This window comes from Falco peregrinus, chromosome 2, assembly GCF_023634155.1.
Source record: "Falco peregrinus isolate bFalPer1 chromosome 2, bFalPer1.pri, whole genome shotgun sequence".
Lineage (NCBI taxonomy): Eukaryota > Metazoa > Chordata > Aves > Falconiformes > Falconidae > Falco > Falco peregrinus.
Genome location: NC_073722.1, coordinates 59,575,565 through 59,602,179, shown reverse-complemented (window position 1 = coordinate 59,602,179; position 26,615 = coordinate 59,575,565). Strand labels below are relative to the sequence as shown.

General features: G+C 42.4%; 3 protein-coding genes across 4 annotated transcripts in view; 1 reads left to right on the top strand and 2 right to left on the bottom strand.

Annotated features, from left to right (window-relative positions):
* Window positions 1–4,190: 4,190 nt before the first annotated feature.
* Window positions 4,191–13,443, bottom strand: LOC101919014 (phosphoribosylaminoimidazole carboxylase and phosphoribosylaminoimidazolesuccinocarboxamide synthase). The gene is made up of 9 exons (XM_055795431.1): window positions 13,311–13,443; window positions 12,350–12,547; window positions 9,718–9,896; window positions 8,848–9,027; window positions 8,646–8,759; window positions 7,319–7,402; window positions 7,028–7,208; window positions 6,114–6,272; window positions 4,191–5,419 (listed from the first exon to the last, which is right to left on the bottom strand). Exons 1-9 carry the CDS (start codon window positions 13,327–13,329, stop codon window positions 5,253–5,255), a joined length of 1,281 nt encoding a protein of 426 aa, XP_055651406.1. The 5' UTR covers window positions 13,330–13,443; the 3' UTR covers window positions 4,191–5,252.
* Window positions 13,444–13,790: 347 nt separating this feature from the next.
* Window positions 13,791–26,615, top strand: part of PPAT (phosphoribosyl pyrophosphate amidotransferase) — a 54,248-nt gene continuing 41,423 nt past the window's right edge. Inside the window, exon 1 of the mRNA XM_055795430.1 lies at window positions 13,791–14,065. Within this exon, the coding sequence (XP_055651405.1) occupies window positions 13,938–14,065 (128 nt within the window). The 5' untranslated portion in view covers window positions 13,791–13,937. The remainder of the gene's footprint in view (window positions 14,066–26,615) is intronic.
* The window catches only part of LOC101919183 (uncharacterized), a 33,496-nt gene continuing 24,502 nt past the window's right edge, over window positions 17,622–26,615 (bottom strand). For both annotated transcript variants that reach the window (XM_027779281.2, XM_027779282.2), the window contains 3 exons: window positions 25,713–26,114; window positions 24,218–24,283; window positions 17,622–23,168 (listed from right to left, as the gene is read on the bottom strand). In XM_027779281.2, coding sequence (XP_027635082.1) covers window positions 22,954–23,168; window positions 24,218–24,283; window positions 25,713–26,114 — 683 coding nt within the window. In that variant the 3' untranslated portion in view covers window positions 17,622–22,953. The remainder of the gene's footprint in view (window positions 23,169–24,217; window positions 24,284–25,712; window positions 26,115–26,615) is intronic.

The window sequence follows — 26,615 nt, the reverse complement described above, 5'->3', positions numbered from 1 at the left end:
CTAGCTAGGAAGCTGGCCATTCACTAGATGTCCAAGTGTGTTAGAAAAGGGAAATGATGTAATGGGAAACTGGGGACAGGGAGTTGTGCTAAATTAAGACAAATACAGTCGCTTTCCAATCCAAATAGAAATTCTCAAGCTTGGCGTCTGAAACTCCTTAATTATACCATCTAATTGGTGAGCGTTGTTCTTTGCGTTCTCAAGAGCTTTCCGATCTGCCAGCTACGAATATTTTTATCAGCGTAAAGAGCTATACAAGGTGCTTGGCAGAGTGGGGTGGCTTCTCCCTGATGCTGCTGTAGGGTGGTGGCGGTTTGGAGGTTTTATCTTTTTCCATTTTCTGTGCGTTCCTGTCACCGTCCCCCAGCCTTGCACCAGACTGTGCTTAGTTCTTACTGAGGGCTCCTTGTTGGGGCTGCCGCAGCCCGTCCCCTTCCCTATGCCAATGTATCAGGGCTGTTTATCAGGCGTTTCAGCCAGCTGCCCCTTGGAGGAAATCTCGGTATCTATCTTGGAAGCTCCAAGTTCCTATGAAAGATAACCTGTTCTTTTCTGCGAAAAGCTCTGTCCTTGAAAAAGACTCGAACTTGATGTTTGATATTCTCAAGCATCTGTTGAGCTTTCGGCAACTTGTTTGCTGCACTATTTTTCTATCAGGATATCCTCCTACTGTTGATGAAATCTGTCATCAGGAGGGGAGAGAAGAAAAGCTGTTATCCTTAGTTCTTTCAGTAGGTTCCATGCACATACATCTTAATTCCTTCTTTAAGTTTTGAATTTTACCTTCCACAGGGAACAACAAATCTTCTGTCTTCTCCAAGTCTAAGATCTTCTTTACACTTGGCGCATACTCTTCAGGAACCAAGTCCTTCAGAAAGCTCCCAGTCTAGCTGAACTGATACTTCAGTCATTGTTTTCCATACCAAAAAAAAGTATCTGCGTAAGGCCTGCTACAAGACCTCTGAGGGAGGAACCCAAAGCTCCAGAGGGAGCTGCAGTATTGCTGTGGTCCGACCCCTCCTGCAGTTATTTAAGGAAACAAATTGAAACAGTGGTGGGGAAAAAGGGGAAATTGAGGTCTTTCCTTCCTACAGATCTCCACATGGCTGTGGTGGTTAAAGTTCTAAGAAGTAAAAGAACAGTTTGGCCCCTTTTCCCCCAACAGAACCTGGGTGACTGTTCTAGTACGTAGAGTGGGGTTTAGGTTTTGAGTGCATAGGTACACTTTAGATCCTGGCAGGAACACTGACTTCGTGTATCCTGATGAAGCTTTCATGCATAAGAGGCTCTTCTACCCTGTCAAGATCTAAAATGCTTCTACAAAAGCACAACAGCAGATGTGTAAGTGGCTTTAGGTCCCTCACACTCAAGATCTGAAATAGAATAAGGTCTTGGGAACTGGGACTGCAACCCAGTTTTAGAGGTACTTAAGCTTTGCAGGAAATGCAGGGTTTGTGGGGTTTTGGTTTGTTGGTTGTTTTTTTTTTTAATCAACCTGCTATGAAACATTAAAAGTTCTCGTACATACCTTGAAACAAGTCTTGATTGTTCAAACAATTCTTACCTTATTTTTGTCTAAGCCCAGAAGTTGAGCACTCTCACATGTAAGCTTCTAAAAGTTTAGAACAGGAAAGCGTGCTCTAAAAATGTGTATGAGATGCCTACTGCAATGTGATCCAAATACAGTGGAACAGGCACGTCTGATTTTATTTTGAATCATGGTTCAAGATTTCTGACGGTTATTTCATAATTAAGTTGCATTGCTGAAATCACTGGGGCTGTGTGTGACAAGAGGTTCAAATGCCTACTCTGGTGCGAGAAGTCATGATTTTTTTCTTTGGGAACGAAATACTTCAATTGCTTCCAAAAAGAAAGGCTTCAAAACCAGGGAGTGCCTTAATGCCATCCCCAAGAAATCTAGTTCACAGCCTCTCCTAGGCCTTCAGTTCGCTTCTCACAATTCTCCACAGGCACAGGATATTAAAACCTTACCTTCAGGGTCCTGAAGAAGTGCCTTAACCTTTGAACTGCAGACGGAGGACAAATCAGTGCAAGCCAGGGCTGGTTTTCCCCTCATTTTTACAGAATGGGTGTTTGGGGTTGGCTTTTTTTGAAAAGGAAATGATGTTATAAAGGGTGAACACCAGGTGCCACTCACCTGTACCTGAGGCAGTGCAGGATGTAAAACAAGTCCTGCCCTCGGTACCTTCCTCTGCCAAGTCTAAATAGCTCCTTGCTGATACCTTGCAAGAATATGTACTGTTAAGCCAGTAACTGCCGATTAGGAAATGATCTAAACCAGGGTCCTAGGTTTCACATCAGGTCCTTAACAATTAAGACTTTCATTACAGGTATCCCAACTTAATTTTAAAAATGGAAATAAATTTCAGTAACCCCTCCGTGTAATAGTTTTTGTGAAGGTAAAAGCACTTTTTATTTAAGAAGTTGTTGGGATAGATTTTAAAATTGAACAAAAAAAAAAGCAAGTGCTACAAGAGCAATTTCTGGCTGAAGAAATTCTCAAGTTATTGCATCAGTGTAATAGTCGGAATGCTGAACCAAGGGGAAGTATTTTCATTTCATAGCAAAAGCTTTGTAAAACTTCCAGCTAAACAGCTGATACGCAGCACTTCAGCCTTTAGGACAACTATATGGAGTCCCTGCAGGTATGACAGACTTGGTAGGTTTTACCTGCTGATCACAGCCGTGCACTGTTAATGCTAGCTGCTGCATTGTAGTACTTCTTTGCAAGGCAACAGCTCAAGCAAGGGTTTGCATCTGAGAGTTCAGCACAAGCTGCACAAAAACCACCCTCAGACAACCCACCCCAGCCAGAAGCTGAAGAATGACCATCTCTATGGCAACTAAAGCACTTAGCATGCTCATGCCCAGCATAAACCGGCACAACTTTACAAGTTAGTTTAGTATAATCAGGGTGCAAGTAGTCTGAGAAATGTAACTAAAGACAGTACAGAATATTCCAGGTGTAATGCTCAAACCATTGTCTGTTACTACTTTTCACTGCAAGGGGAAGGACTGTGCAGTGACAGCAATACCACACAGTGATGCAGGTGGGGGTGGGGGGAAACCCACAAAACAAATCCCTGGCTGCAGTTGTCCATCTCACCATGGTGCTGGGGTAGCCAGGGAGCTAATGAACTTGTCAGATTGATTACAGATCAGAGCCAAGACCAAGTGTAGTGTTGGGTAGGGATGGGAAGAAGAGGAAGTGCCACTTTTACCTCTTGTGTAACTTCAGCCCCAGGTTATGTATACTTATACAGCTGAGCTAGCAGGCTGCTGCCACCAGGAGAAAGAAGTGCCACAGTCTCCTTTAGTTGTTGGCTTTGGTTCTTGTCCAATTACAAGATATGACCCAACTCACACAAACAAACAAAGAGCATGCACTCATCTCTTTTTGCCCATTAATTTTTCTATTAGTTGAATACTACTGTCTTGTTAGGACAGCTAGCTGACATCATAAGCATGCAGGTGAGTACAACCTTTGTAAGTAGTGCTTGCTAAAAACCACTGTCTTGAGGATCTTCATTTTTATATCAGTGCTTCCGAAGAGATGGTACACCACCCAAGAATTTCAACCTCTTTGTCATCACTAGCCCTCACTGTTATTGACATTTCATTTAGAAATTCATTAGAAAAGCAAGTGCCCTCAAGACCAAGAAAAGAGTTCTAGTTATTGTGCTTTAGTGTGAGCTGATGAATTTTAAAACTCCTGCCACTTAACTCCAGAAGAAAGCACTGCTAAGAGCTCTTCCATACAACTATGGATAAGATGTGGTCCCTTCCGGTTAAGCAGAAAGCCAGCAGTGGCATTTAGTGCAAGGAACTGGATTATGGGTAAGCATGACCTACCACACAATCATAAAGCAGTACATTAGGACCAAAGCAACACAGCTTCCAGGAACAGTGAGACACGGTAGTAGAACATCATCTTCCAGAAGACTGTCACCTAATACCATTCTGTGCAGGTTTTTTTTGTTTGTTTTGTGTGTGTGTGTGGGGGGGGTGGTGGTGTTTGGTTTTTTTTTTTGTTTGGGGTTTTTTTTGTTTGTGGTTTTTTGTTTGTTTTTTTTTTTTTTAACACAATTATCATCTAACTTAAGGCCCTGAATTTACATTCTACAGCTGATTGCTAGTTTTTGAGTGTATTCAGTAAATCTCCATGAAGCTTTGAATTCAATAGTTTATTTATAATTGTAAAAGCATAAGTGTTACATACCTCAAGTAATTGCATATTTGTTAGAATCATACCTACTCAGAAGATTGGTGTGTGCAAAGACAAGACAGTCATGCTTAACTTCCCCCCAGTACTTTTTTGCTTTATATTTATTCCCCCCTTTCAGTTCAGCAAAATTTCCATAGAAACAGAGTGAGGAAATACAGATATGTCATAGCTAGAGTTATTGAAGTGTATGAAGACAGTTTGACAACATCATGTAGGCCCTTTAGAACTATTGAAGGTAGAGATCTGCCTAGTATATAAAAGGGCAAAGACTGGACTAGGCAAGAGTTACAGCAAACAGGCAACAAGCCTAGTTACAGCTCACAAACCATTTGTATTTATAGCTTGGTATGAACAAGAAAATTGGTTTCAACTTTATCACATCATTTCAGAAAGTATCAATGGGGTACATATACACACACATATTTTTTAAAAAATACATGTATGCATATAAATTATTTAAATAAGGCAGGTATTTATTCCAGGCTCTTAAAACATTTTTCCAGCCCCTTTTCCTATTTATACAGGATATGTTGCCATTTTATTGCTAAAGAAAGCATACCATCATTGCAAGCAGAACAGCATCAGCAGTGGCTCTAGTTAGCGGTCCAGTTGAGTTAATAAGGTTCAAGACATACATTATTACTATGGAAGAATATTACTGTTACAGAAATAGAGAAGACTAGTTGGATTCTATTTAGATCGCACCAAATCATTTTCTTGACAGTCTGTAGTTAACAGTATACACTAAAGAGCAGAACAGCACCATTTTGGAGCAACAGAAAGATACCTAAAATACTACTTCCCCATCTTTTCCTTAGCTGTCACATTAAAAAAATACACAAGGGAAGGATGAGGACAAAACAGACTTCATCTGCTGCTCTAATAATGCTTTCTTCTGTAAGAAAGGATGCAGGACTTTCAGCTCATCCAAATGTAAATCCTAATATGAATGAATATGCACGCCATTATCTTTGCATAACTGATAAAAGTTACTTGTTAGTATGACTTACAAGGTGCACTCTCGAAGTTTTTTGTCAGCCTGCTTCAAGGAGATCCAGGTGTTTAACATGTTTGATCGCAGTTTGGCCCACACCAGATGGTTGTTTAACCCAAATATCTGGGCAGCAAACTGGGCAGCTCCGTCAGGTGACAGCGTAGTAGGACAGCCAAGACCTGCAGAGAGAAGAGTGCCACTTACCAAACCATATTTTACAGTTAAAAAACCCACACACACCTGCTTCTGAAGAACAATTTAAGACAATGTTTGTTTCAGCCTCCAGGAACCACATGATCTGGTTTTAGAGCTAGTGAAGTGTCCTGTGTTCCACTACTTCTAACAGAACTGCTTCACGGCATTTTAAACCAGAAGCCAGCATGCCAAATGACTCTCCTTGTACAAAGCTAACAGACTTCTGGGCCTCCTAGTTGCCAAGCATCCATTCAAGTCACTAAGTCAAGAATCATACAGGTAGCAATGCACTGAAGTAACAGAATTAAGCCCTTACCTACACCAATTGTGGAGAAAGATAATTAATCATATGGAAAACACTGCTCTAGAACAAAATTCCATTATTTAAATTACCATTAATACCAACTCCAATTTCAAACTGGAATGTTAGGCAAGGATGAGCCATGGTTTACATCTTTCTGAAGATTATTCCTATGCAATCTTTGCTCTGCCTGCTGGGCTTTTTGCTATCAAAAAGTCAAAGACTATGTGCAAGATATTTCAAAGATTTTGTTCAGTACTATATCCAGCTCCTCTTCCAGTGTTTTGTCATGTATGTGTTTGTATATGTATGCAGCTAGAACAAGAACAAAAATAGAACTAGGTCAGAACAAGAGCAGAAGTTTAAGATCATCCTACCGCTGGGTAGTCTGAGTGAAGACCACACATCCTGAGTACCCCAGTCAGCTGAGAGCGGAGGACAGTTGACAACTGGGTAAGCAGTGTTACCAGACATTACTGGCCCCAAACCGTTGCTTCTGCCAGCTACTGCAACAAACACTGTTGGGATTCCATCTCCTGGAGGGGAGGAAGGCATTCAGAAATAAGACATCTACCTTCTTCTGTACCACTTGCTTTTGTGGGAACGTTGTATCAGAGGCCACAATTCTGTTTGCAGTTATTTTGTCAATTCCGTTACATGGACACAAAATTCTAGTGCTAATTTCCCCTTTTACATAAATATCTTCTAAATCTCGCAGCCTTAAATCCCAGCTACGCTTTCCCATAGCTGAAGTCAGCATGTCTGCCTCTGAGGGGAAGTCTCAGTACCAGAAGAATAGGTGCTGCTTAGCTGTGTAGCAGCCATTAAACCTCTGCCACCTTTAAGTGTTCCTCCTCTCCTTAAATCATACACAGTTCACCTCAAAGTGCTTCTCTGTTACCACATCTGTAGTTTCACAGAGCAGAAAGTACACTCCCACAAAAATAAATAGTTCTGTCACCCCTCCTTGTTTCAGAATGGCCAGCATCACCAGCAAGATGCTACCATAGGTGCATTAACATAATCAGGCTCGGGCAAAATAGTTCTGGTACTGGGTTAGGCTTTGGGTAAAGGAAGTTGTGGCTGCGCAGTAGGACAACGCATTACTCCAACTGCTTAGTGAAGTCTATAGCTTCTCACTGTGTAATTAGCAAGAGTAGAACAGCATTGTAACACCTTGGTGTTCTGTTTGACAGAACATGGAAAAACACCTACACAAATCCTTAAGTTGCCAAGGAATTCTCGAACACGATACCGTTTCAATCCAAATCAGTAGTTCTATGGCATTTACCTTCATACTCTGCTTTGATCCTCAGGGTTTCATCTGGCCCTTTGTGAGCAGACGTCACTCTTAACTCACAAGGAATTCCAAAGGCTGCACATGCCTTTTTTATTTTTTCACAGTGACTCAGGTCAGAAGGAGATCCCATCAACACTACCACTCTACCTTGGCTCTTTGTTTTCAGAAGCAACTGGGGAAAAAAATGAAGGAGGCCGGGGGGGGGCGGGAGGAAAAAGCAGTCAACAGGCCTGAAGATGTGCAGTTATCAAAGTCTATATACATTTTTTTAAAAACAGATACCTCCACTCTTTCTGCAACCCATTCAAAGTTTCTCTTGACCATCTGCAGTGCTTCAGGAGTCACTTCTTTCAGGTCCCGGTAGGACTGAAAAGACAAAAAAAGTTAAGTGTTTTGGGTACACAAAGCACTCATTTTGCTACCATAATTCATAAGGATACCCCAACTGGAATATTTATGCAGTTTCTAGAAACTCCACAGGAAGGAGAGCAAGAGATTGGTATAGACACGGGAGAGTAGATATGGAAGCAAGAGCTATTTACATCTACTGAGATGGTTCTTCATTAAACAACCTTCTACATTACTATTCATAGCTGTCTGCAACATGCAAGGCTTTCAGCCACAAGGGTACCAAGGGTTTGGAAGCTTCTCAAAGGGTGAATTTAAGGAAAGATACACAACATTTTAAAAATTGGATTTGCAACGACATGATTGTCTGCACTAGCCAACCTATGTTCTGCATGATATTACCACATACCTTATTTTAGGGAGATGAGCAAAAGCACTGTCAGAGCAATTAACTTGAGTATGCTACTACATAATTCAGGTAAAGTAAGCAATAGAGCAGTTCTGCTTCCTAATTTAAGAGTAATACACCCCCCATCCCCTTTGAAATCTTGCCCTGTGGCTTACAGCCACGTTCTCTCACAGGCTCTCTGTTACTAGTCTCAACAACTGTCACAGAAGCTCCATGGCAGCAACATTCACAAACCTTTGCTCTTTCATAACTACTATCTGGTAAGTCAGAGATATTTGACAAGTGTAACTGCTACAAATTTAAATATAGGACAAGTTTTATTTCAAACTTATGTTTGTTTGCAGCCCCTCATATGTGGACAGTCTGTTAGTAACACTTAAGACAACTGAATAGTGAATTCAAGCTTAACCAAAATAATGTTGAGAAGCATCCTCCCGGCAAGATCCCTCTTATGTGTCACCAGTTCTCTACTACTAGACGATACCACGCTGAATAAACAGAGAAACTTGGAGGCAGACCTGGGAACCAAATCTTCTATTATTCCTACCAATTTGTTATCCAACTATTCTGTTACCTGCACAACAAGTCAAAAATTCTTATTACCCCTGGAAGCTCCAGTCAATAGTGCTGTTGGGCATTCCTACTGAAGATATACAGGCAGAGGATTTTCTACCATAAACCAGATCAACTATTTAATGAAAATAGGCTTGGGCATTATGTACCTTATAAGCTACTCTAACAAGATAAAACTATCCAGAAAAAGCCACTCTGAAAGCAGATGTTTAACTATAGGGTTCATGTTTTTTCATTCTCCTTCCCAAGCGACTTGGAAGGTAAAGATTAAAACACTACCTGTTTGTCCTTCTGCTGGCTTCTGTCTCCTGACGGCCACAGTCTCCATGAGTCATTATCAATAACATCAGCAAGAACAATTTCTTTTGTCAGAATATTAACACCAAATTCAATCTAAAAAAGACAGTAAGAATCCCAATTTAGGAACTATATAGTGATATACTTTGTCAGATCTAGGATCAACAAGAAATCAGACTTATACCTTCAGGTCTACCAGAGTGCAGTTTTGAGGCTGCCATGATTTTTCCAAGATTTCAAAAATGGCTTGAGTAGAACGAGCCATTATATCTACTTCAGTCTGGCCAATAGTAAGTCCAGCAAAACAGAATTTTGCTTCAATCAGCTGTTCCTCAGACCACTGTGGATCATTATTAGCATCATCCTGTTAAGAAAACCGGAACATATACATCATGTAATTTAAGCTGGCTACAAGATGAAAATAACCATTAGAAAATACTAGGATTTGTTTGGGTTTTAAAAAAACAAACAAACAAACAAACCCAGGCTTTACACTAGTATTTTATGATTAGCAGTGAAAAAAAGTGACAGCAACATTGAAAACACTTGCTGTAACACCTGAACATCTTTAAAAGCACTTCAAGTTTGGACAGTGCCCCACAAGTGACAGGGTACACTACAAACAGCACTCTAGGTCATAGTTCACAAGATACTTCTTTCAGCACACATTCCTAAAGAAGTTCAGAATGCTAAGTGCCTAGCTAGCTACTTACCCTTACCATGCAGTAACTGTTTAATTTCTCCAAATGTATGAACACATCAATTTCAACTGATGCCTTAGCTTACACCTAAAAAATCCTTACATTCTAAATAAAACAAGTTTCTGGTTTATGTACCGTTTGGCTTCTTATTCTTTGATGGCCCTGTAAGGCAGTATTACATTATATGCACTTTAGACAAAAATAGCTGTTGGACAAGAATGCGCAAAAACGTCAGTATGGCAAAGCTACCAGCAATATGAGCATTACTGGCTTAATTTGTCAACATTTTAAAAGGAGATACAGAGTTCTCTCTCTGTTTAAGTTTGATTAACATCACAGGAAAGGAAACTTACCTTGTAAAACATCTCAATTTTGGGTGGGTAAAACTTATATCCTTCTTTGACACCAGGGTTTCTTTTGAGGAAGGAACCAGTAGCAATTCTTCTGCACACCCATTCAATTGGGATCATTTCACAGTGAGCTGCTATGAATGCTGTGTCACTCTGTTTCCTGACAAAAGCTGTTTTAATTCCTAAATACAAAGATAGATGCTTAGTCTCATTACTAAACACACCCCACAGTTGAGACAACAGTCACAACCATCTTTAAGTACAACTGAATCTTGTTCTCTGGATTTAACGGACACCCTGAATCTCTTCAGGGTATTTTAAGCCCACTCTGACCTTGCAAAAGGCAATCAATGTTGTTAGCTTCCACAAGTCACTAGTTTTGCCTGTTTTATCATACAACACTCGCTTGTAGCTCAGAACCTTATGCTCTGGTCAGAAATCCTATTCTTGCAAATAATTTTGTTCACAGAGCTTCCAAAAAAATTATCTATCCCTCCGTATGGTTTATTTGTAAACAAAAGTTAGCAGCAACCAAGTACCCAACCAGGCTCTCTAGTGGAAGATCCATTTTACAAGGAACAGTAACTGGAGACTTTCAAAGGAGCTAGGGAGCACAGCAATCTTGACTACTTTGTTCAATAAAGGAGGATGGATAAGGAAGAGAATGACTTAGTCCTCACTTTCATTACAAACTAATATTTATTTAGGACACGAGATCTTCATGATTTGTTAGCTAAAAGACCTTCAGGCTCAGAAGCACACACACACAAACCTGCTGCAGCAAGTCAACCTTCTCACATAATTCTAAGATGACCCCATACTAACCAGGGCCAGCAAACACACGTAGATAGGCACTGTAGCTGTATTCTATTCCACTTCCAGAGCCATGAAGAATTAAAGTCTTAAAATATAGTATTAGCATTGACTCCTTAGATTTTATTGCACTGCCCTCAAGGCCAGAATGATTTAAATAATCAACTGCACATTAAGTCACTTCCAAATCCAGGCATTAAGGCCCCTACATGGTTTACTACTACATTTTTCACCAGTGCAGATGCATGCTTTTAAAGGGCCGACAGTAGCTTTTATAAACGGAGAGAAACTTTAACAGAACTTTGTAAATCATCACCTTTGAAAGGCTAGGTTAAGAAGAGTTGCGCAAAGCAAACAAACTACCTATACAATAAGGCATTCACATTATCTGCAATTTATGCCAGTCAAATAAGCAAACTGTAGAAGAACCCTGAAAGTTCTTTTGTTGCTTTAAAATGCAGCTACACTTTACTCCGCACATTTTTCCCACAGCACCTGAAGTTACTGAGGACCTTTGAGAGGTCTGCAGCATGGCTTCTTCACATTCATAGTTTATATCTGTATACTATTTTTATTGTTATCTTATCTGTTGCCATTTAAGAATTGGGCAAAACATCTCATTAAAGATTCCTAAATGAAAACTGGTAATCAACCACAAATATCATCAGAAAGACAGACCTTGGAGGCTACTTTGTACCGCATGCACAATACGCTTCTCAAAAAAGCCAGTGACTGAGGATTACACCAAATGACTTATCTTTGTCTCAGCCCATATTTTAAGTACTACTTGCACAAAGATACGGGAGATAAAACTCTATAGAAACCATCTTTCTCTTCCCCACATATGAAACATAGTAGGCCTTTACTGTTTGACCATCTGTTACTACTCTAAAACTTGTATTTGTTACAAGCTGTAACTCAGCTGATACTTGAAGCAGTCTTTGCGAGACTTCTACAAGAATGCTTTGAAGTGTGCTGAGCGCACAACTATAAGTGGCCTTAACCAAGTTTACTGGTACCTACTTGTGTTATAGTACCATTTGCAGATTCAAGTTAGAAACCCACCAGCGCAAATTCCTGAGAAGTACGCATGTTGCAAAGAGACAGTTTAAAATACTTTTTCAAGGCAAAGATACGGGCTCCATTTTTGGAAGCTTGGTGCAAAACTTACTCGAGTAATTCAAGTTAGTTAGGTACTCCATGAAAACTCACTTGTAACGTCAGAAATATTTTGAGGTTTTTAGAAGCAAGCATTGTTCCCGATACATTAAATTGGGCTGATAAACACTTAAGAGGACTGTATCGCAAATGCATATAAGTACAAATCATACAGAAACTTTAAATTGATATAGCACACAACTGAAAGGGAAAATAAAAATATAAAAAGGTACTCTGATTTAATCTTTTAACCTTAATACACAAATTTCAAACAGCTTAGATACAGGTCTGGTAGTGCCATTAGCTAGCAGTGATTTCTATGCAGGAGATGCATCTAGTCCGGTATTCCAGGCAAGAGGGCACGGAGGGAGGGGAGAACTGACAAGTACAGAGGAGGATTAGGAGGGGTGCGTCCAAACAAGAAAAATTAGTGTTATCTGCGATTAGAAGATTACTTCAGTAGATAGTCTCATCTTCCAAATGAAGAAATCACCTACCCAGATCTGTAGTACCAGAGGGAAGAGTGTAACTAAAATCTAATAGAAAAAGCATTCCAAAAACCCATTACAGCCTCAAGGCAGGATAAACCAATATACAGAAATAATACTGTGTTGCAACAATATCCATGATATCCAGGCACGTATTCCACCTTTGAAATACTTACCGGCTTCTTGAAGCAGCTGGAACACACAGCTAGTTGTCGTGTTGGAAATGGCAGCCTTCCCCTCCATTCGGTCCTTCCTGGCCGCGTTTCCCGCTGTTATTTGGTCTTTCGACTGCATGAGAACACATCCCGGGATATCTGGCAGCTCGTACACTTCTTTCGTTTTCCCTTCATTAACTTTTTTACCAAGTTTCAGGTCTAGAAATAATTTAAAAAATTAGGCGGAAAAAAAGTTTTCCCTTGCGCGTGCAAGTGCACCGAGCCCGCATACTTTAGCGGCTGCGTGCAAAGCGGGACCCGGCAGCATCCCGCGCTGCAGTGACCCCGAAGGGCAGGCTAAGCCCCCCTGCGGGGCAGCTGGGCCAGGTTCCCCCCCGAGCAGCGAGGGCGACAGCAATCGCCCCAAAACCCTGCCCCGCGCCCCCGTTCAGCGGGAGCAGCCCCGCTGGACGCGGCCGTGCCCGCGGCGCCCGCCTGCACGCTGCTGGGCCGGGGCTGCGGCGTGCGCGCTGGAGCAGCGCTTCTACCCGTCCGCGGGGGGTTGCTTTTTTTTTTTTTTTTTGTAAGCACCGGGACAAGCCCGAAGCTCGGGCAGCCGAACGGCGCGGGCGGGCACGGCAGCCGCCCGCAGCAGGACCCCCGCCCGCCCGCAGCGGCAGGACCCCGACGTCCCCCGTCCCGCCCGCCCCCCCCCCCCCCCCCCCGTAGCGGGCGAGGCGCGAAGTTCGCCCCGAAGCGTTCACCTGCCGCTCGCCGCCCCTGCTGCGGGACGGGAGCAGCCGCGCCCTCCCTCCCGCCGGCCGGGGCGCGGACACCCACACTGACCACCCCACCCCCCCAAATAAAACTTTGCGGGGAAAGGGCTCTCTCCGCCAAGCGCCGCACCCCGAGCACGGCGGAGCGGGCAGCGGCCCGGCACCCCCCGACCGTTACCGGCGCCCCGCAGGGAGCGGGCCGTTACCTGATGCTGCGGGGGCCATGGCCACGGCGGCGGCGGCGGGAGCGGGCACCTAGGGCACAGAGGAGAGACTCAGCACCGCCGCCGGGCCCCGCCGCCGGGGTAAGAAGGGGCTGGCGGAAGGGGCGGGCAGGCGGGGCAGCGGGCAGCGGCGCCGCCCGCCAATCGCCGCCCAACGCGGCGGGGGCGGCCCTGGCCCCTCTCCGCCCCGCCGAGCCCCCCGGGCGAGCCCCGGCCCCCCCCCACCCCCGTGCAAACACGGCCCCGGCCTGCTGCCCGGCCAATGCCGGCGCCGCGCCGCGCCCGGCCCCCGGCCCCCCGCGCCCCGCGGGCAAACACCCCCCCGGCTTGTGGCGCCCGGCGGGGGCGGCGGGCCCGGGGTCGCGGGCCCGGCGGGGAGCGGGGCAGGGGCGGGGAGGGGACGGGCGAGGCGGCGGTGTGGGGCCGGGGCCCCCCCGTATGTAAATGAGAGGCCGCACGGGCAGGCTACCGGCGGCCCCGCGCGGCGCGGCGCTGTAGGCTGCGCGCGGCGCCGGTAGGAGCGCGCGGGAGCCGCCACAGCGGGACCGGGAGCGGGACCGGGAGCGGGAGGGGGTCCGGGGCCACCCGCCGCCACGTGCCGCCCGCACCATGGAGCTGGAGGAGCTGGGCATCCGGGAGGAGTGCGGCGTGTTCGGCTGCATCGCCTCCGGCGTGTGGCCGACGGAGCTGGACGTGCCCCATGTGATCACGCTGGGGCTGGTGGGGCTGCAGCACAGGTAAGGGGGCGGGGGGCACGGGGCCGCCGTCCCGACCCGGCGTCTCCGCGGCGGCAGCCCCGGGGGTGGTCGGGGACCCGCGCCGGCACGTGCCGCCGGCGGCAGGAGCGGGCTGGGAGGGGAGCGGTGCGGCCGGGGGTCAGCCCCCTCCGTCCCGTCCCGTCCCGTCCTCCCGCTCCGCGCCGGCGGGGCGCCCCGGCAGCATCCCGGCGGCGAAGCGCAAGGGACGCCCCCGCCGCCTCCCACCCTCCCGGGCCGCCCCGCCGAGCAGCAGCGCTCGGACGTGCGTTGGACCTCGGCTGCATCTCACTTAAGTGGCATCGGCTCCTGCTGGCGGCCGCACGTCCCGCGCTGCCCGGGGGTCTCTGTGCGCGGAGCCCGCGGCGCGGCCGCGCAACCGGGCGGCGGGATTGCGTCCCCCTCACCGGCTGCCGCCGACCCGACCCTGCCGCGCCGCGGCGGGGCCCGCCCGTCGTGCTTGGCGTTACTCGGGATGCTGACGTGAAGTGTGTAATTCACGCAGTTCGAGACTGCCGACACGGCGTGGGGCTTAGGCAGTTTTAGGCTCTTACTAGCCGTAGTCGTTTAGATCCATCACTAGGATCCAACGAAAAGTACGTTCTACCTAACACGCCTACGGCGATGTAATACAGACTAGCTTCACGGTGATCCACGGGGATGCAGGGCTGCAAAGTGAAGTTTGGGTTCTGCTTTCCTTTGGTATACAAAGTCATAATGCTGTGCGCTGACATAGGCTAATCATTTTTTTCAGTGGTGGCAGAAAGGTGTATCCTTGTGGGAACACATGCTCCGCCCAACAGGCTAGTTCTGTGGTACTCGCTAGGCTGCTGTAACACGAACACCTCTATATACCATACCTCTATATAGCATGCTTAACTTCATTTGCACACGTGGGCTAAATAAGCGCATTCCTGATGGACTGGGCAAGTGGGCTTGTCTAAGTACACATGCACTGAAAGATAAAATCCTATGTTCTCTGTATTTTTGAGGTCACATACATGTAAAGGTTGCTCTGAAACTGTTTTGGACCAACAATGGAAAATTGTTTACGTTGACATTTTCTGTTTATTACAGCTAAGTTTCATACATTCTTACTGGTAAAATGCTGCATCCCTACATGACGTTCATATACTAATAATTTTCTTTGGGTTGCAGGTGTCTCATTCATAAACTATATATATTTGCCAGTGTCCATCAAAAATGGTCTTACTGGAAGCGATAGAGCTGCGAAGGAACAACAAAGCCATGTAATCAGTAGTCTCACTTTAGGTTGCGCCATTTTTCTATGAAGAGGCTGGAAAAAAATCTTAGTTCACGTGTGCTTACAGAGTTGCACTGGTGGACCTGAGGTTTCTTAGTTGGAAATAAAATGATTGCTGTCTTCTCATTTCTTTGCATCTTAATTATCTCAATTTTCATTGCAACCTTTTTTCATGATTTTTTAGTACACATATTCTTCTTTTTTTTTTTCTGATGGGCACTTGACAAGTATATTTGATTTCCATGAGCTCTTTAATATCAAATTTTCCCTGTGGAGGACACAACTGTAGATAGTAATATTAATGTTGCCATTGAAACTGTAAGCCATTCGCAAGTTTTACAGGCAGATACACACCTAAAGGCATGCATGCACTACTTCCAGTTCTGATCGAACTCAATAACTGTCAAATTTTTTAAGGGACGCTTTCTTAAGAGACATAAACGTTATTGCATCTGTAAAGTGAAACAGTCTGTTCAATTAGGTATACCTTCACAATCACTCAATAAAATTCTATTAAATAGCTGAGGTGGTAATGTTCCCATTTCCTTCTTTAATGTTTCTTTCTAACCTCTTTCCATTTTTCCTGCTCTGAGGTGTAGAAGAGATGACATCTCTATCAGGAAGTAATAGGATAACAGCTAGTTTTTCTTCTCTTTGGAATCTTACTTGAAAACCAGAATTAAGATTTCACATTAACTGTATCAGTAAATTTCATCAAGCCTCTTCTTTTTAAACTTAAAAACTAAGAAGTGTCTCTTAACTGTATCCTTTTGAAAATAAGTAAATATGGAAGAGGTATGGTAAATATTAATGGACAGTCCCTGTCAGGCCTAAGGGACTGGCAGATAGTTGATTGGCCACTGGAAAATAACAGTCCTTAGATGTCACCTTCAGATTAGTAAGGATGTTCAGGTAATGACTATTGGCCTCAGATACCCATAAGCATATTCTTTTATATGCAAATTAGTCCTGTGCAATAAATCAAATTACAGAATTTGGCCCTTAAATCATCTTAGAATTAAAAAATCAGAATATTCAGGCATGGCATTGTATCAAACTGCATTTCTGAGATGACTGACCCATAAAGAAGATGCAGCTGTTGGGAACATGCTAGATTTTCTAATCTTTGAAATATTATCTATATACATAAAGATCCAGAATATTTGTTACGTGCCACAAAAACATGTAAGTTCTTTGTGCTTTATGTTCTGATACAGCTGGTTGCAGCAATGTGAAGGACTTTGCTGTTTCTGATAAATGGCCTAAAATGAGTTGGTAGTTTGTATTACAGTGTTAAAAAGACATTGTGGCACTGGAGAGATTTACTTTGGTGGTGAGGATGTTTGTAACTGAAAACTTGAAACTCCGCGTGCTGGATCAAACCACCAAACCACTTAAGCATGTATTCAACAGCGTGTGATTGAGTGGTGCTCATTGTTGCACTGAAATTATTCTGCATGAAAAACTGGTGTGTATTTTGTAAGCAAGGTTCTGGAGTGGGACCACAAGTAGGCATATCATGAAAGATAAAAGATAGACTTGGAATTTCACTATCTTGATATAAGCGACAACTTTAACAGATTTTTTTGTTTTGTTTTTAATTCAAAAGGGGCTGCTAGATTGTTGAGGCTTAAATTCACACTCCTTTGTAGCAGAAGTTACAACATGGCTTTTTATTGGCGTTTATAATGGTGATCTGTGAATTAAACTGAAACCTAGTATATTCCTACTCACTGGCTAATCAAGTCCTTCCACACACTAAGAACATTGTGCCAATTTGAGACCATTTTGAAGTGATTTCTTCAAAGTTAAAACATCTGGTTTTAACACATGTTACAGCTACGTTAGTGAATTCTCTTTATGTTTGAAACTTTAAAGCTTCTAAAACTAACGCTGTTACTCTGGTGTCAACATTAACAAGGCTTTAAAGTGGATCTTCTAAATCATCTTTACCATTTGTAATCCAGAGAAGTCAGTGCAAAATCCACTGACACTATGCCAAAATAAAGTCAAGAGGATATTGGTAAGGAGACGACTTTTCTTGGGGGCGGTGAGAGAGGGAGGAGTAGTACTTTGAGTTACAAATCTATTAAACGTCATTTGAGTCCTTGACCAGGACAAATTTGCAAAGTTAATCTTGGAACAAGTGTGAGTTTTGTTAACTTTTTGCAAAATTCCCGGGAAAATATTTTTGGCAGCAATGCTGTGTACTGAAATCTGAATGTATCCAGCTTTGTACTGATTTTTAGAAGAGGTCTTTAAAAGGCTTCTGTGCAAGTCTGTAAAGTCAGAGAATACTCCTCATACCATCTCAGCTGGGTCTACGTATGGAATTTGTTAATGAGAATCAAAGTAAATGAAGAGTGGAGGTTCAGCCAGCATGCTTTTTTGATACCTTCTTTATTACTGTCCACTATTAAAACCCACACAACAGAACCCAAATAATCAGCAATATAAGTTAAGAATTCTTACTTCTCTTTCAATCTAGTAAAATGACTGATGGCTTCCCATTAGCCATCCTTCCAAATATCTACACTCAATATAGCATAATGAAAGTGCTCATCTACGTTTTGTATACAACCTCTTGGCTACATGATCGATTTTTTTTAAAAGCCTATTTAGCAAGCTATTAGTACCCTCTCTTACACGGTGAATCTTTCAGACAAAAAGCTTTAAAATGCAATAGTATTTGGATGGGTATTTTCTGAGTAACATAGGCATGCTACAGGTAATGATCCTGGTAATTTGGTATGTAACATATTTATCTCTTCATCTCAAGAGCCCATTATAGGTTCAGCAGATCCCCCATCCCCAGATGCAAGAACTGCAGTGTTAAATGTTTTAACTGTCTAAATGCCAAATTTTGTAATTAACCATATTTTTATGTAAATTTTCTATGGAATATACTGGGTAAGATGTCTGCCTAGCTAGTGGTTGAGTCTGTATGCTGTTTTAGCAGAACATTCATGCTGTATGTGCTGGTAAAACATTTTCGATTACTTTCAGAGACACAGAATGAATGTGGATAGAGTTACCACTTTTTATCATTTTGTTCTATCTTGGTTTACATTTATAGGGCATTCTGTGCTGCTAGGTGCCAACAGCCCGGTTTAATTACATGCCATAAAGCTTACTCTTGTAGGAAGAGATAGGCAGCAAGACTTTTTTGCTGTGGTGAGCTGTTATAGCCACTTGGCTGTCTCACATAACTTCCTGCAGAGCTCAGGTTCCTGCATGCTCTTTTTTGGAAAGTGAAGATAAGCCAGATTTCCATTCTAACCAAGTTCAAATCTCTGAGATGTACATGTCACAGAATGCAGTTCAGTCACAGCTCTTATCTCTGGATGTGGAGTAACCAACTGGAATGAAATGAGCGGAAAAACCAGGAGGGAAGTGGTGCCAAAATGTAGATACAAGAGGACATTTTGGAGGCAGCCCTTAATGTTTATTGTGACCAACAGACTTTCCATTAGATTAACCTAGCCTTAGCTGGGGTGAGACTGTTCATTTTTCTTCACGTTGACTGTAGTTACATCATCCATGTAGGCATGACACAGCTCTCCAGTAATTTTCACGGGATTGCTCTGTTGGCTTGTTTGCCCATACCTTAAATTTGAGCCTAATGAACGGAGGGAGGGTTGTACACAGCATGGGACGTTCCTGCTGGGTAGTTCAGTTCAAATAAATTGCCTTGGCTGCTCTTTCTGCCATGTCTTACACTACTTTCCCCGAACTTAAAAAAGCAGGGTTGTTTGGAGGGGCTTTTTATTAATTAGTGTAGTTTTAATTTAAATCAGTTCTGTCAGTCGGTTAACCACTTGGCCATGTGAGTGCTAGTGCCAACACAAAGGAGACCTTGCTGCTAGAAGGAACAAAGGCTGAGAGTGTGGAGGGAGAGTTTTTTAGGCCAACAGTGATGCTGACAGAGCTTGTGGATCCAACATGAATGCAAGCATTTCTGTTCCCTGAAGCTCATTCTCCAGGCATTTGGCCCAAATATAGTTTGGTCTACCAGGAAATAATCTAAATGGGGCATTCAGAGGACTTTCCAGGGTAACAGCCCTATCTGAGACATGTAGAGTGACCCATTCATCTCAGTGAATGAGTGTGCTTTAGAGAAGAATGGAACTTTTAAATATAGGTCAGAGTGGTGATTGCTCCATTTATCTGCCACACCTTGAAAATTTCAGTATCTCCATTTGCCACTGGGGAGGAGTCAGATTTGTCCTCACAGTAATCTGGCTCCTTGGTAATAGTGCAGATATTTGAGGGAGAAGAGCAAAGATCTTTGGTTTTTACAGGACTGCTGCTCCTGCCGTAATTACTCAGTGTTGGTTTTGATTTTTAAGCTCAATCATTTTCATGATGTACTTTATATTAAGATTCCCAGCAGCATGAAAATACATGGAAACAGATTGGTCTGGCCTTTCTGTAAAAAGGAACCATGTTGTGGATCTATGTCTTAAGAAGGTCTCTCGTCCCCAAACCCTGTCAGTCCTATGGTAGTATTCTCACACATAACCATTTAGCATATGTCAGACAGTGTCCCAAGTTCCACTTAACTTGCCCATAAGGGTGCCTAGACTAAATATTGTGTGGCTGTAATAAATGTAAAGCTGTCAACAGAGCAGAGCCACAGCACAAGCTCAAGTGGATATAAAAATACACTGGGAGGACAAGTTGGATTAATGCTATTTTCAAGGGGACTTTTTTTGAGAAATCCTTCTCTCTAGTCACATTGTATTTAGCCCATTGTCACTACTCTGGGAGATGCTGTCAAAAGGAGACAGCCCACAGCTCCTGACAACTGGAATCCTAAATGTGCAACATTCATGTTATTTTGCCTCTAAGCAAAAAGTGATGTGGAATCGTAAGTTACAACTGCAGTGAAGAAAGGTCTTGATGCCACTTTGATTTATCTATCTCAGCATCCTACATATTCAAGTAAATGAATTGTTATCTGTATAAATGGGAGTAGCACATAAATATTTGATGATGCTAAATTCCCCATGCACTTGACATCTCTTACCATCTTTGACTGAAAATAAATGTGAACAGCAGGGAAAAAGCAGATAGCCTTCTGACAAAACAATTACAAAAAGCTAGCTATGCTTTCCAGTCACAAAGCCGAATAGAAGTGGAATCCCACACAAGGGGAAGTCCACCTTCTTTGAACGTTTGTTTGTGAGGTAAATCCCGCTCTCTGGAAAGTTTTTTGAGAAAAAAACTTTTACTTGGAAAGCTACTTGAGGTTTTTTTCTGTTCTTGCTTCATGTCTACCCTCTAGTGTTGATATGAACAGTTTCCAAGCCAAGTGTGCTCTGCAGTTCTCTGCTCTGACCTACTAAGAATTTAGACAGTCCTTTGCCTCAGTGTTTTTATGCAGTTCTCACCTTAACAACAGCATTTAAAACCAGATACATATTTCTTGAAAGATCTACTTATTCTAATGAATAAAATTAAGTCTTTACTTTTTTATTTTATGGGAGCAAGTTTTTGGGGGGACATTGTAGTGAATGACAGAAAAGTTTTGGAAAGATTGGGATCCTTGTGCATCGCATTTTAAGTGCAGTTTGTCTTTGCAGTTCCAACTGCCTCCCTCAGGTTAGCCTTGCTTCTGAGAGGGAGTCATACTGCAACAAAAACAACCTTTGAGCTGCTCAAACCTAGGCCTAGCACAGCTGAGAACTTGCTGGGCTGCTCCAAATCACACAGAAAACCATCTGCACTTTTTTTTTTTCCCCAGCTGGGCTAGTCTTTTGTCAGGTTAGTGAGCTGAACTGGTTTATAGGGGATCCAGCAAGCATTGGACTGTTCAGAGTAGCATGGAGAAAAAGGGATCTTCCTGTTGCAATGAGTTATCAAATCAACTTCAGCCTTGCACTCATGGAACACAGCAGGTAGAGCAGAAGATATAAGTGATCCATACTATTTTATTTTAAAATTAAAAAAAAAAAATAAAGTATTTTTAAAAACTTAATTTGAATCAAAATGGAACTAAACTGTTTAAATGTACTGGAGTACATTTTTTCTGGTTCACAGGTGGAAGGATATTAGTGATATTAGTACTGCTAGGAATGGTGAGGTCTTCAGCTGGCTCGTCATGTTCTAGAAGGATACCTGACTGCCATGATGGCAGGGACAGATCCCTTGTTCTCCTACCAAAGACAGCAGTTCTCTATGCAAGTAATATAACGCAAGTTCAAGATGTGTATCTTCCAATCAACTCATTGCAAAAAGAGGAGAAAGATTTTTAAGCTCACAGTGTTGCTAGTATTACAAGTCAAAGAAGGTTTGTACTGAGAAACCAATGTGAAAAGTAGTATATAAACATACACTGGACGAATAGTAAATCTGTGTCACTGTATAAATGAATATGATCAAAAAACTGATTTTCTAGGGATCTTTCTCTGACTTCTCAGAATTGTTTCAAAAATGCTAGTCAAATGGCAGACAACATCTACCTTGGTGAAAATTATTTACCTTCATAATGTCTCTCATAAATGATTTAATAAGACAATAATTAACCATAAAGCAGGAAACAAAGCACTATATCCAGTAACATTTTTGTGTAAGATGTCGTAAAGAGAGACTTGGGTGGAATTTAGGCCTCTGTGTAAAAAAAGCTGGCGGCTGTTGCTGCTGCAGTAAGGACTTGACTATTTGACTTCAGTTGTGCCCCTGTGTGTGCCCAGAACTGACCTAGCTTTGGCAGGGTTGTGTAAGTCTATGCCCAGACATGACTGAGATCCAGAACTGAGTTGTTTTGCTTGAAGACACTGAAAGCAAACCCCTAGATAAGCATGCCTTGCAGGCAGTGCAGGCTATTACTTACACAATCACAAAATGAAGTAGTGGTGGCTAGTAGGATTTTGCAAAGTGTGGTTAGTTGTGGCATGGCATTTGTCACTTACCACGTCACTGTTCCCTGCACTGTTTCTATGGTTTTTGTACTTTTGGTTACTGGACAAGGCAGACCCCTTGTCCAGGGACCAGAACCCATGCCTGCCCCTTCTAGGTGGGCAGCGACTTTGTGTACTTTCGTTCTGGCTCATTGAATTCTCAAGTTCATTTCTGCACAGCACAATACCTTCAGCAGGCAGATGGGGATGGTCCCCCACCCTAGCACAGGCAGGTGGAGAGGCCAGGAGGAGGGTAAATGCTGATAAAGGAATTAGGTGGTATGTTTTCCCCACCAGCCTTGCCTAACCAAGAAGTTGTTCTCTTACAGCTTCAGCTGTTTGGTTAATTGCAGAGGACTAACTTGCTAGGAAGGTCATAGAGATGGTAATTGGAAATTATGAGATGAAATTTTAACTACATGTTTTCCTTCATCAGTCAAAGTTATTATTTTCTTTCAATTAAGCCTGTTAATTGTGGCATGTAGGTGAGTCAAGGCATGTACGCAGAAGTTACATCTTCTATCAGACTAACTGATGTCACTGCTAAAAGCTCATAGTTAAGGATTATGATGATAACTTGTTTAAATGACTGAAAGTGAATATATTGAAGGGGAGCAAGCATGTACTCGTGTGGGTGACCTACACTCATAAATAAGTCTTATTTACTTTCTTACTATCTGAGAGAATCTCTTTGCATGCTAATTTTATAGAAAGTTCATTAAACCAACCTGTTGTATGGCTGACGGATCAGCATACAGCTGTGTTCTGTTGAGGTCTTGCATTTCTTCCTGCTTACAAAGCCTTTCTAACAGTAAGTTTTTGCCTTCTGTTACTGTGTGCACTCTCTCTGTTAATAGTTTTTGGAAGTGGAATATGGTGTTTTCAGAAGCACTTTTCTTAAGTGGAACAGGCGACACCTCTGTGGACAAAAGCAAAATATGTAGTTAGAGTGCACAAGTCAATGAACTGCTGACACTGAAGTTTAGCACAAGCTAGATTTTCCTAATGCTGTCCTTCTGTTATGCTCTTTGTTGCCTTGCTGGTGTTGTGTAAGGGGTCACTGTATAACAGCGAGTAGGAATGGAACAGACCTTGTAAAAATCACTGATATTTAAAACTTTCAGCTTTGCCTAGCTACTGCCTTCTGCAAGATGTACTGATCCAACAGGCAATAATGAAAGTATATTTAATCACATAGAGTTAGTCCTGTTAGTAGTTTATGATGGTGGCCTGGGCGGGTTGAATGCAGAAGTGTTGTGGTGTTCAGATCTGTCTGTAGACAAGACATCGTTTTAGTATTAAAAATAGGGGTGAGCTTCCTAAAAGAACAAGTTTGTCGTCCCTCATTGTTGGACTTTTTGATTGTTTAGGGCCTGACAATTCTGCCAGGAATAAAAATAAGCTCCTGATCTTTCCTATATCAGATCACATGCTGCATATTTCTATCCATCCCTTAATTTTTCTCTCAATGATTCTGCATCATATCTTCTCTTTGGAATAGCTGTCTTAACCTGTTTTCCCTTGTACAACACGTTAGACACTACATGGTACACATTATATGTCTAAACATGTAATTTCTCATTTACTGACACATAGTATAATATCGGGAAACCACAACCATGACTGTGATACTGTCCTTGTTTTCCTCTAAGCAACAGGTAAGATATCTTCTATTAAAAATCTTTTTCTCTTTTCTTTGTACTTGATTCTTATAAATCAAAGAAGTATTTTCTGATGTTATCTCATTTATACCAGGGATGAGGACTAAATAAAGAAATTGCAGTTTTCCTTAGGACCACATTTTTATCAGGACTCTTCTTTTGCACATTGTTGAGGGTGAGAGAAGAAATGGAGCTTGGTGTTAAGTTCTAGGATTATTTTTTTTAACTGCTCAAGTACTAGAAACTAGAAGCTCGCATCCGATTCAACAGCAATGTATAGATGCTTTATAAAGTCAGGGGCTCTTACCATCATTCCATGTTTTTCTCTTGATACTCAAGGATCCTGTGTTTGCTGTAACATCTCCCACTGAAACTTAGAAGAGAAAAGCAAGGTGACTTCAGTATTTTGCAGTGATTCTCAAAGCACAGTCAGTCATACACCAAAAAGTTATATACTACAAAAGCAAATGCATTGGGACAAGTGACCTGGAGCAATGAGAGTCTTCTAGAAAAGTCAGGTACTGGTTGGCACACAAAATCTGGGTGGAGACATTTATTTGGCAGATCCCTTGAACAGCTTCATTACTAAAGCTTCTTTTCTGAAAGGTTATTGTTTTACTGTCTCCTGCATCAGCATTCGCAACACAGACTACACAGTCCTCTTCCAGCATGCTAAAATGTAAACCAGCCAGGCTGGCTCAAACATTCTTGGTGTTGATAAATTCCATTCATGGAGAGCAGAAATGAGCAGTAATATCTTCAGTTTCTGGATTTGGAAGAAAATGTCTGTCTTAAGAATGATCGAGCACAGGAATGAGGCAGATGAGAAGCAGTGGTGTCAGCCTATGGCTGTGTGGATGTCATTCCAGCCTCAGCTAATGGCATTACCGTACGGTGCCCTTGGACACCACATTAGGGCTCCGATTCATGACTGAGGACAGCTGGCTTAAGGATGACTCCAGTAGTTTCTGTTCAAGCTGCCCATCTGGCCTTTGCTGCAGAAGTGGTTCAAGTCCTCAACTAACATTTGCGACATTGCAAATTATTATCTAATATATTGAGAAAAATCAGAATTAGTTCTGGTTTACCATAACTCACTCAGCTTTAAGCTGCAGTGGTTAAGTTGCTTCTACAAGAGCATCTGATCTGCCTGGAGCAAGGGCAGGTATACCTGAGAGCTGGAGCAGCTGGCCAGTCATGAGAACCCTTACAGCATACACAAGGTGAGCTGTTGGTTCCTAGATCTGAGGTCTTTTGATACTAAAATAAAAAAAAAAACTCTTTAGAAAACTGATTCTACTTTAGCAAAATTAATATAATAATTACAAGTGCTCAAATAAACATCACTGCCCTGTATTCTTCTCTCTTGACTATGTTTAATTTAGTTTAATTTTATTGGAGTCCTTGCACTTGGCTTGACTGTTACAGTTCTGCAGTTTTAAATGGTGTGAACTTGGAGCTCTCTGTAAGATTTCACATGCCTGCTATATCACCTCTAAAACCTGCCACATTTTCTAGCACCATTTCACTGTATCTCGCTTAAGCTTCCAAAAGCACAAAGGTTCTCCAATAACATTGAACGCTTCAGGTGCTTTCACTTTTTGTTAATGTTCTGACTTCTAAATTCTTCCAAAGACCATTTCCGTTCATGAATGCAGATGTCCTACGTGACCATGCAGATACAGGTTCTTCAGTTATTTTCCCTCCCCATTCTGGCCACATATTTTACCACTACAGCATAGGTCAACAAGGCAACTTTTTTCATTTTAAGTGCTTTATCTCATCACTGAAGTTTTTAGTACCTGATAGGAGACTTGAACTTTCACATCCCCAGCCTGAGGGACCCAGAGGCTGTCTTCTTAAGATACAGTCAACTTCATCGTAAAATCTCATTTTTCTCCTGGGATTACCAAGATGCTCATTTTCCTTCTGCAGCGCACGGTATTCATATTTTAGGTTCTTGTACTTTGTGCGACATTGTTTCCAATCTCTGTCTATACCACGTTTCATTAGCCTTCTGGCAATTTCCTCAAATATTTCTTTATTTCTCGTGGCCCCTTCAAGCATTTGTTGTATCTTTTCATCTGACCATATGTTTATCAGAGCTCTGACTTCATTATCACTCCAGTGTTTTCCTGCTCCAGTATCATTAACTGTAATAACTTTAAAGTGATTTTGTGCTTCTTCCAAGGGGATGTGATTGTCTGAAAATATAAATGAAACAACAACTGAGTATTGCTGAATATACATACATTAAAGTGTAATTGTAGCTAATGATTTTGTAACAAGCTGAGGGATTAATTAATGTTTATAATAATCCCTTGTTATGAAAATCTTTTAACTTTATGGTGTTAACATCATACATGATTATATTTCTCTCAAGTATGCAAAATATGTAGCAAGTGAAACCTCTTGTTTCTCTAAGGCATCTAAATTTCCACATTTTGTCAGTGTAATTTTGTTGCTGTTGTCAAATTAAAGACAGATCTGTCCAAGCGCTGCATGAAGGAAAGCAATACGCCTTAAGCTTTAAAGCAACAAGATATCAGTATTGATAATAAAATGGCTTTCCAGTATGGTGTCAAATTAGAATGGCATGGCAAAATATCATGCAAATGAAAATGCTACTGGGGATTCAATCAAAGAAAAAAAATCTTATCTGTGTATTCAGAAGTAGGAAATGCTGCTCATCAGATAAATGTAGA

What these genes read in the sequence shown, in the direction of transcription:
- LOC101919014 (XM_055795431.1), bottom strand. An exon ending in GCACTCTGGTAGACCTGAAG is followed by an intron (nt 8,760 to 8,847) that starts GTATAAGTCTGA and finishes TGTCTTTTTTAG; the next exon opens with ATTGAATTTGGTGTTAATAT. An exon ending in TTCACTCAGACTACCCAGCG is followed by an intron (nt 5,420 to 6,113) that starts GTAGGATGATCT and finishes TTCTCTCTGCAG; the next exon opens with GTCTTGGCTGTCCTACTACG.